Source organism: Pseudophryne corroboree, chromosome 10 (genome assembly GCF_028390025.1).
Source record: "Pseudophryne corroboree isolate aPseCor3 chromosome 10, aPseCor3.hap2, whole genome shotgun sequence".
Lineage (NCBI taxonomy): Eukaryota > Metazoa > Chordata > Amphibia > Anura > Myobatrachidae > Pseudophryne > Pseudophryne corroboree.
The window spans coordinates 3,337,550-3,348,158 of NC_086453.1; the positions used below are offsets into that span (position 1 = coordinate 3,337,550).

Genomic DNA, 10,609 nt, shown 5'->3' on the forward strand with positions numbered 1-10,609 from the left:
GCACAAACCCATCACTGACCGGCGATCTGCTTTGCAGCCTTGCGACGTGCCTGCGCATTGCGGTGCATACGCATGTGCAGTTTGTGTCTGATCGCCCACTGTGCGAAAACGCACAGCAGCGATCATGTGTGAATGACCCCCATAGGTAGTGGGAAAGCAAATAACACAATTTTCTCTCTATACCTCCTTCTGGGCTCACCACACCCAGCCTGGAGGTAAGGAGGGACCATGGGGGTCATTCCGAGTTGATCGTTCGCTAGCAATTTTTTGCAGCACTGCGATCAAGTTAAATCTCGGCAAAACTGCGCATGCGTATGCACCGCAATGCGCAGGCACATCGTAGGGGTACAAAGCGGATCGGTGCTGGGCGATGGATTTAACGAAGAATCCATTCGCACAACCGATCACAAGGAGATTGACAAGAAGAGGGCGTTTATGGGTGTCAATTGACCATTTTCTGGGAGTGTTTGGAAAAATGCAGGCGTTTGCAGGGCGGGTGTCTGACGTCAATTCCGGGACCAAAAAGACTGATGTGATCGCAGCGGCTGAGTATGTCCAGAGCTACTCAGAAACTGCAAAAAAACTTTTTTGTAGCGCTCGGCTGCACAAGCGTTCGCACACTTGCAAAAGCGAAAATATTCTCGCCTGTAGGCGGCGACTATCTGATCACAACGCTGCAAAAAGTTGCTAGTGAGCGATCAACTTGGAATGACCCCCTAGGGCGGAGCCATAACCCTTTCCCCCTTTCCCAGATATATCCCAGACTAGGGTGGTTGAGCATGTCTGCATGAGAGTCACCTGAAGGTAGTGCCTGCTGGTCAATGGGGCAATAAGTCTCAGTCAGGGGTATTTAATAGACAAGAGCTGCAGGCGCCCTGATCACACAACGGGTCACTCACGTTTCATTTCTCCTGAATCTGCCAAGAAATAGGGCAATAAAACATCAGGTGATTCGTGTAGTCAATAAAGGTTTCTGTGATCTCAGCTGCCAAGTCCTAATCCCCGCCTGTAAGATGTGGTGATATTACCTAATATCCAGACACAAAGAGTATAATCCCGACGGCAGAAGCTGCAGGTAGGACACACCTGTAGAAGACTTCATCATGTGGACCAAGCTCCTGTATCTCCTTCTACTTATCAACCTATGTGGCAGTGTTATGGTCAAGGTAAGAGACAAAATTCCCACCATGGTGGACAATGAGTGTCACTGGGAGCATTGTAATAGAGAGCTTGTGTAACAACCATGCCTGGACCCTACAGGGTTAATATACATGTGAAGAGTATAAATATACCAGGTGGCTAACCCTACCTTCCCTGAGTCAGACATTCATACTCCACTACAGGATGTCCTGGTGTGACTGTGTTACACCACATTTACACCATATCTATATACTTTATCTATATAATGTACAGATGATAGAACTACAGGGGGTAGAAGGGGAAAAAACACTGGAGGGGGAGGGGGAGGGGGAGCAGGTGGGACTGCAGCAGGACGCAGTCCAGTCTATGTAACTGGAAGCTTGCCGGGAATTGAATGATGCTTTTCGTCTGTTGTTTTTGATTCATGTTCAAACCTTACAGTCTTGGAGAACGCACTTCTGCCCCCTGCTGATTAATTTGTTCCCTGCGAGCTCCTTCCTGCCAAAACCTCAGACATCGGGGCATCGATAGCGGATGGAGCTGTCCTGGTTACATATGGCCGGATTCAGAGCTAGGAGCAAATAAAAAAGGAGCAATTTGCGGATGTGAGATGTGCAGAGGGATTTATACTTACTGACAGGCGTGCCTTATCTTATTTCTACATTGCAGTGTGAGAATAAAGCTGCCCAGCATGTGCGGGGCCTACAGGCAGAAGCAGCCATTAACTGAACACCTGGTAAGCACCATGCTGCACTGCAGGGGGCAGATGTAACATGTGCATAGAGTTAGGTGTGGGAGGTGTGTGTTCTATCTCAGGTCTACATTGCAGTGTGAGAATAAAGCTGCCCAGCATGTGTGGGCTACATGTAGAAGCAGCCAGTAACTGATCACCTAGGTAGCACCATGCTGCACTGCAGGGGGCAGATGTAACATGTGCAGAGAGTTAGGTGTGGGAGGTGTGTGTTCTGTCTCAGGTCTACATTGCAGTGTGAGAATAAAGCTGCCCAGCATGTGTGGGCTACATGTAGAAGCAGCCAGTAACTGAGCACCTGGGTAACACCATGCTGCACTGCAGGGGGAAGATGTAACATGTGCAGAGAGTTAGGTTTGGGGGGGGCGTGTCCTAGCTCAGAGCTACATTGCAGTGTGAGAATAAAGCTGCCCAGTATGTGTGGGCTACATGCGTATTTCCTCGGTAGATTCGAACTGGGTTTTGGTTTAGTTTGGATCCACACAATTCAGGTTGGTTCAAAGTTGTAGAGAACCAAACTGCACATCTCTAGTTGGAAATGTAACCTCTGTCTCCCTTTATGTTGAAGGTTCTTGATTGCAGATGTCACCTGTATCTTGCTCCATGTTGTAGGTTGGAGATGTCACCTCTATCTGCCTCAATATTGAAGATTTGATATGTCACCTGTACTGTATCTCCCTTTATGCCATAGTTTGGAGATGTCATCTCTCTCTCTAGTCATGTTGTAGGTAACAGATGTTACCTCTGTCTCTCTGCTGTAGGTGGGAGATGTCATCTCTATCGTCTTTATGCTGTTGGTTGTTGATGTCAACTGTATCTCGGTCAATGTTATAGGTTGGAGATGTCATTTGTATCTCTCTGTTGTAGGTTGGACATAACACCTCAGTTTAGCTCCATGCTGTAGATTGTTGATGTCACCTCTATATCTCTTTATGTTGTCAGTTGGAGATGCCATCTCTATGGTCCTTTACGTTGTAGGCTGAAGATGTCACCTCTGTCTCACCTTCATGTTGTAGGTTGAAGATATCAGCTGTACCTTGCTTCATGTTGTAGGTTGGAGATGTCATTTTTCTCTCTCTCTCTCTCTCTTTGTGTTCTAGTTTGGAGAAGTCACCTCTATCTTCCTTCATGTTGTAGGTTATTGATGTCTCCTCTATATCCCTTTATGTTGTAGGTTGAAAATATAACATTTATCTCCCTTTATGTTGTAGGTTGGAGAGGTCACCTCTATCTCCCTTCAAGTTGAAGGTTGAAGATATCAGCTGTATCTCTCTCTGTTGTAGGTTGGAGATGACACCTCTATCTCCCTTCATGTTGTAATAATAATAATAATAATAATAATTTTATTTATATAGCGCTCTTTCTCCAATAGGACTCAAGGCGCCTAACAGATACATAGCATAATATAGTACAGAAAATAATGAAGTACATTTTCATAAAATACAGAAGCATGAAGATACTAAAAGGGACATTATGGAAATGCTTGAGTAAACAGAAAAGTCTTGAGTCTACTTTTGAAGGATTCTATAGTTGGGGCCTCTCGCACTGTGCGATGAAGTGAGTTCCATAGAGTCGGAGCCGCATGATTAAAAGCTCGACCCCCAGATGAATTACGGTAGATTCTAGGTACTGCTAAAAGTCCTTCATCTACAGATCGCAGTAATCGAGATCGGGCAGTACGGGGTCAGAAGCTGTTTCAGGTACCTTGGGCCTTGGTCATGTAATGCTTTGAAACTCAGTAAGCCAATCTTGAAGATGATTCGCCATCGTACAGGCAGCCAGTGAAGGGAGTAGAGGATGGGTGTTATGTGGCTAGAACGGGACTGGTTGGTTAATAGCCTGGCAGCTGTGTTTTGCACCAGCTGTAAGCGCTGCAATTCATTTGCTGGTAGACCAAGGTAGAGGGCATTACAGTAGTCTAAACGAGATGATACAAATGCATGTATGACTTTTGGCAGATCATCTGAGGGAATTAAGTGCTTGATTCTGGCTATGTTCCTCAGGTGAAAGAATGAGGATTTGATTGTGGCTGATATCTGATGTTTAAGTGTCAAGCCACCATCCAGGACAACGCCAAGATTCCGCACACGATCACTGGTCTGTAATTCTGAATCCCCGAGTGTAAGTCCAGTTGGTTGGCTATGCTGCAGTCTTGTCCTTTGATGTTGCGGTCGTATCATAAGGACCTCTGTTTTATCCGGGTTCAGTCGCAGCCAACTGACGCTCATCCACTCCATGTTGTAGGTTAGAGATGTAACCTGTATCTCTGTATCTCGCTCCATGTTGTAGGTTGGAGATGTCACCTGTATCTCACTCCATGGTGTAGGTTAGAGATGTCATCTGTATCTCACTCCATGTTATAGGTTGGGTTGTCACCTATATCTTGTAACTTGTTGTAGTTTGGAGATGTTGCCTGTATCTTGCTCATTGTTAAAGGTTGGGTTGCCACCTGTATCTCGCTCCATGGCGTAGGTTAAAGCAGAGGCGTCTCTCTCTTAAATGTCACCCGGTGCAGCACATCTGAGTCCCTTTGTGTGTCTAAGGCATGCAACCCAAGAAGGGGCGTGGCTTTGCTCCTTGTAAAGCCACTGGGTTAGAGATGTCATCTATATCTCGCTCCATGGTGTAGATTAGGTTGACACCTGTCTCTCGATCCATGTTGTAGTTTAGAGATGTCACCTGTATCTCACTCTATGGTTTTGGTTAGAGATGTTACCTGTATCCTGCTCCATATTGTAGGTTGAAGATGTCATCTATATCTCGCTCCATGGTCTAGGTATGGTTGTCACCTGTCTATTGCTCCATGTTGTAGTTTGGAGATGTCACCTGTATCTCACTCTATGGTTTTGGTTAGAGATGTTACCTGTATCCTGCTCCATGTTGTAGGTTGGAGATGTCATCTATATCTCGCTCCATGGTCTAGGTATGGTTGTCACCTGTCTATTGCTCCATGTAGTAGTTTGGAGAAGTCACCTGTATTTTGCTCTATGGTTTTGGTTAGAGATGTAACCTGTATCTTGCTCTATGGTGTATGTTGAAGATATCAGCTGTATCTCGCTCCATGTTATAGGTTGAAGATATCAGCTGTATCTTGCTCCATGTTACAGCTTGAAGATATCAGCTGTATCTTGCTCCATGTTACAGGTTAAAGATATCAGCTGTATCTCGCTCCATGTTATAGGTTGAAGATATCAGCTGTATCTCTCGCTCCATGGTATAGGTTGAAGATATCAGCTGTATCTTGCTCCATGTTATAGGTTGAAGATATCAGCTGTATCTTGCTCCATGGTATATGTTGAAGATATCAGCTGTATCTTGCTCCATGGTATAGGTTGAAGTTATCAGCAGTATCTCAATATAATACAATACTTTATTTGTCATTAACAAGATAGCCATGAAATGTCAATGAAATTAACATATGAGCACCCTGTACAATGGAACAAACAATAAACATATTACATTAAAATGAACCCTGTTCCTCTTGACCATTTAGCAAACGAACAGCTGTTAAAAAAGCTGTTAAGCATATGCTTAGTGTGCACACGTACACTCCTAAAACCTTTCTGGGACAGCAGTCTTTCAAAGACCAAGTAATTTGGATGACTATCTCGCTCCATGTTGCAGGTTGGAGATGTCACCTATATCTTGCTCCATGTTGTAGGTTGGAGATGTCATCTATATCTCGTTCCATGGTGTAGGTTGGGTTGTCACCTGTCTATCGCTCCACGCTGTAGTTTGGAGATGTCACCTGTATCTCACTCTATGGTGTAGGTTGAAGATATCAGCTGTATCTCACTCCATGTTACAGGTTGGAGATGTCATCTGTATCTCACTCCATGTTATAGGTTGAAAATATCAGCTGTATCTCGCTCCATGTTGTAGGTTGGAGATGTCACCTGTATCTCGCTCCATGTTGTAGGTTGGAGATGTCACCTGTATCTCGATTCATGTTACAGATTGAAGATATCAGCTGCATCTTGCTCCATGTTGTAGCTAGGAGATGTCATCTATATTTCGCTCCATGGTGTAGGTTGGGTTGTCGCCTGTCTATCGCTCCATGTTATAGGTTGAGGTTATCAGCTGTATCTCTCTCTATGTTGTAGGTTGGAGATATCATCTGTATCTCGCTCCATGTTGTAGGTTGAAGATATCAGCTGTATCTCGCTCCATGTTGTAGGTTGAGGATATCAGCTGTATCTCGCTCCATGTTGTAGGTTGAAGATATCAGCTGTATCTCGCTCCATGTTATAGGTTGAAGATATCAGCTGTATCTTGCTCTATGGTTTTGGTTAGAGATGTCACCTGTATCTCGCTCTATGGTGTAGGTTGGGTTGTCGCCTGTCTATCGCTCCATGTTATAGGTTGAGGTTATCAGCTGTATCTCTCTCTATGTTGTAGGTTGAAGATATCAGCTGTATCTCGCTCCATGTTATAGGTTGAAGATATCAATTGTATCTCGCTCCATGTTGTAGGTTGGAGATGTCACCTGTATCTCGCTCTATGTTGTAGGTTGGAGATGTCAGCTGTATCTCGCTCCATATTATAGGTTGAAGATATCAGCTGTATCTCGCTCCATGGTGTAGGTTGAAGATATCAGCTGTATCTCGCTCCATGGTGTAGGTTGAAGATATCAGCTGTATCTCGCTCCATGTTGTAGGTTGAAGATATCAGCTGTATCTCGCTCCATGTTATAGGTTGAAGATATCTGCTGTATCTCGCTCCATGTTATAGGTTGAAGATATCAATTGTATCTCGCTCCATGTTATAGGTTGGAGATGTCACCTGTATCTCACTCTATGGTTTTGGTTAGAGATGTCACCTGTATCTCGCTCCATGTTATAGGTTGAGGATATCAGCTGTATCTCGCTCCATGTTGTAGGTTGGAGATGTCACCTGTATCTCACTCCATGTTGTAGGTTGGAGATGTCATCTATACCTCGCTCCATGTTGTAGGTTGAGGATATCAGCTGTATCTCGCTCTATGTTGTAGGTTGGAGATGACACCTGTATCTCACTCCATGTTGTAGGTTGGAGATGTCATCTATACCTCGCTCCATGTTGTAGGTTGGAGATGTCACCTGTATCTCACTTCGTGTTATAGGTTAAAGATATAATCTGTATCTCGCTCCATGTTGTAGGTTGGAGATGTCACCTGTATCTCACTCCATGTTGTAGGTTGGAGATGTCATCTATACCTCGCTCCATGTTGCAGGTTGGAGATGTCATCTATACCTCGCTCCATGTTGCAGGTTGGAGATGTCATCTATACCTCGCTCCATGTTGCAGGTTGGAGATGGCACCTGTATCTCTCAGTCTTGTAGAATAGAGATGTTACTGTTATCTCTCTCTCTGCTGTTGGTTGGATATTTCACCTCTATCTCTCTCTTTGTTGTAGGTTGGAGATTCCTCATACTCGCTGGAGTCTGTGAAGAAGTTTATAGAAATCCAGAAAGGGGGAAGTACTGAGGTGCTGAAGGAACAGAGCGATGATATGAAGCCATACACTGAGATATGCAGCAATGAGGGTTTACCAGACGAAATAAAGACAGTCTGTGACAAAGATTCTAAAGTCATTCATGAGACATTTCATGGATTTGGTATGTTATAATGCTCACACCCAACACTTCTCCCTCTCTGTCTGTCTGTCTGTCTATCTATCTGTCTGTCTATCCATCTGTCTGTTTATCTATCTGTCTGCTTATCTTGTTTATATGATATTTTACAGTAAGGATTGCGAGGTAATCAGGGATTTATATGCACGCTCACTGTAGCAAGTTTATCCGATGTACTTCATTCGTGTAGTATATAAATAATTTAATGAAAAGATTGTTAAAAGCTATTTCAATTTAAATGCATGGAAATTCTGCAGACTTGTAATATAATTGCCATACGCACACCTCTCCGCTAGTGCTGGCAACAGAGAGGGCCCCAAAGAGCTCGGCAATGCATCCCTGCAGAGACCAATAAATCACTGCAAATGTTTCCCCCACCTGGCCAGTCTGACCTAGACCCTCTCTGCTGTCCTGATCTTTAGCCTGGATCACTGATGTTGCAGCTTCTGAGATTCTGCCCCAGCCACATTACCAGCACTAGGTACTAGTCAACCATTACAGACCACGGATGGACAACATAGTCCTTAAGGTCGCCAAACAGTTCACATTTTCCAACATGTGGCGGGATGTAATGGATTCTGAGATCACTGGAGGTGCATGATGTCCTCCCTGAGGACTGGTTTGGCCACCCAGAGTCAGACAATGATTGGTAGATACCACCATATTATGTATTTATATTTCATGATCCATATTTACATATTTATTCTGTCATTTTCAGTTGAAATAACGGCATGTTCCCGATGTTTTGTTGCAGAATACTGTCTATATTTACTTTGCGTATAATATTATCTGCGCTTACTCCTTTACAGAAAGACAGATAGAATAGAAAAAGAAAAAAGGAGGAAGAAAGTATGACAAGAGTGACAAACAAAATGATGCAGCCGTAGATTAAACCAGTACCCTCACTGGTTGGAATTAATTACATGCAGAATTCTTGGCGCAACATTTAAAGACAAAGACTGATGTCAGACTGAAAATAACATTTAATAATATCAAGTTAAAAAATAGCTTAATAAGCATAAAATTAAATTAAAAAATGATTAGTTCATTCAATGGATATAGTCCACTCTGTAATGAACCAATTCAGAATTAAAAGTCAATGCCTCAACGGCAAAAATTGTCCTGAGACCTGGTATCCTTAGCCAAATAGGCTTTATGATGTATTTTATTAAACCAGTCTATAGCAGTATTCCAACGGTACAGCCTCTTGTCTTTCTACACTTTGCTCTGCAAATAGCTTAATCCACATTGGGAACCTTTCCGCAGCATACAGTCATATAGATAACTTTATGGGGGTAAATCCACTACTTTCTGGTGACACTTTAGCCGATTACAGCGCTCATGTACCTGTTACTGGTAGTATGGTGGATCCCCCGTCTCTGCCGTCCTCGTTCCCCTCTGATAATGTCAGCCGCCTCCCAGAGCCGCGGTGATCCGTCGTTCTACACAGCTAGCAGTCTGTGGAACGCACCGCTCTGGCTTCCGGTTTCGCGGTTTCCGGCTTCCGGTGACGTTAGCCGGCGTGTGTGTGTGGTCCGTAGAAGATTCGGGCTCGTACTTGCTGTAGAACAGTGGTGCAGCTTCCAACGCGTTTCCCCCCTTAGGGGCTTCGTCAGGGATCCCTGAAGAAGCCCCTAAGGGGGGAAACGCGTTGGAAGCTGCACCACTGTTCTACAGCAAGTACGAGCCCGAATCTTCTACGGACCACACACACACGCCGGCTAACGTCACCGGAAGCCGGAAACCGCGAAACCGGAAGCCAGAGCGGTGCGTTCCACAGACTGCTAGCTGTGTAGAACGACGGATCACCGCGGCTCTGGGAGGCGGCTGACATTATCAGAAGGGAACGAGGACAGCAGAGACGGGGGATCCACCATACTACCAGTAACAGGTACATGAGCGCTGTAATCGGCTAAAGTGTCACCAGAAAGTAGTGGATTTACCCCCATAAAGTTATCTATATGACTGTATGCTGCGGAAAGGTTCCCAATGTGGATTAAGCTATTTGCAGAGCAAAGTGTAGAAAGACAAGAGGCTGTACCGTTGGAATACTGCTATAGACTGGTTTAATAAAATACATCATAAAGCCTATTTGGCTAAGGATACCAGGTCTCAGGACAATTTTTGCCGTTGAGGCATTGACTTTTAATTCTGAATTGGTTCATTACAGAGTGGACTATATCCATTGAATGAACTAATCATTTTTTAATTTAATTTTATGCTTATTAAGCTATTTTTTAACTTGATATTATTAAATGTTATTTTCAGTCTGACATCAGTCTTTGTCTTTAAATGTTGCGCCAAGAATTCTGCGTATATTTACTTTGCAGTCAGTTCTGTATCTGACGTGTGTTTCTCTTTCAGAACAAGTCAGTGACAAAATGGATGTTTGTGAGATTTGCGCCTTTGCGGCCTGCTCCGGATGTTAATTGCCTCTATGGATTCCCGCAGATGAGCCATCCTCCATCAAAATTACTACATTAATTTTCCAACAATGTATATCAGATCAAAAGTGTTTTTACTGAATAGGAAATAAAATCAATATTCACATCTGTCCTGATGTTGTTCTTCCTATACTATGTGGTTTCTGTGTTCCGTTCCATAGTCCCAGCACAGAAAGAAACATCACAGGGAATACAGTGAAGTCAGTTTGGTCCCTGCAATAATAATTCTGCAACATTTTCTCATTAATCACACCTAAATCCTCATCATATAATTCCTTTTATGTTACGTTTATCAAGTTAAGATTATCAAGTAGAGTATGAAAGCATTAACTTATCCATTCACTATGAGCCAGTGACATCACTGAGAGTGCAGCCTATCCAGTCACTAGGAGCCAGTGACATCACTGAGAGCATAGCCTATCCAGTCACTAAGAGCCAGTGACATTACTAAGGGTGCATCCTATCCAGTCACTAGGAGCCAGTGACATCATTGAGAGTGCAGACTATCCAGTCACTAGTAGCCAGTGACATCACTGAGAGCATAGCCTATCTATTCACTATGGGCCAGTGACATCACTGAGCTGCAACACGCATAGACAAAGGACTGTAAAGACCATGGGGTAAATTTACTAAGATGGGAGTTCTATTTAAGATGGGATGTT

General features: G+C 43.8%; 1 protein-coding gene across 2 annotated transcripts; it reads left to right on the forward strand.

Moving 5' to 3' along the window:
• The first annotated feature begins 1,022 nt into the window (after window positions 1–1,022).
• On the forward strand, window positions 1,023–10,021 carry LOC134966870 (guanylin-like). 2 transcript variants are annotated; one of them, XM_063943909.1, is made up of 3 exons: window positions 1,023–1,166; window positions 7,287–7,488; window positions 9,868–10,021. In XM_063943909.1, the coding sequence occupies exons 1-3, from the start codon at window positions 1,104–1,106 to the stop codon at window positions 9,930–9,932; spliced, it is 330 nt and encodes a 109-aa protein (XP_063799979.1). In that variant the 5' UTR covers window positions 1,023–1,103; the 3' UTR covers window positions 9,933–10,021. The 2 variants fall into 2 exon arrangements, with proteins under 2 accessions (XP_063799979.1, XP_063799980.1); XM_063943910.1 differs by lacking the exon at window positions 1,023–1,166 and adding an exon at window positions 1,665–1,876.
• The last annotated feature ends 588 nt before the right edge of the window (window positions 10,022–10,609 follow it).

Bases quoted from the DNA above. Each gene is read 5' to 3' on its own strand.
- LOC134966870 (XM_063943909.1), top strand. From the start codon at position 1,104: ATGTGGACCAAGCTCCTGTATCTCCTTCTACTTATCAACCTATGTGGC. The intron at 1,167-7,286 runs GTAAGAGACAAA...TCTTTGTTGTAG, and splicing joins GTGGCAGTGTTATGGTCAAG to GTTGGAGATTCCTCATACTC. The intron at 7,489-9,867 runs GTATGTTATAAT...TTTCTCTTTCAG, and splicing joins TGAGACATTTCATGGATTTG to AACAAGTCAGTGACAAAATG.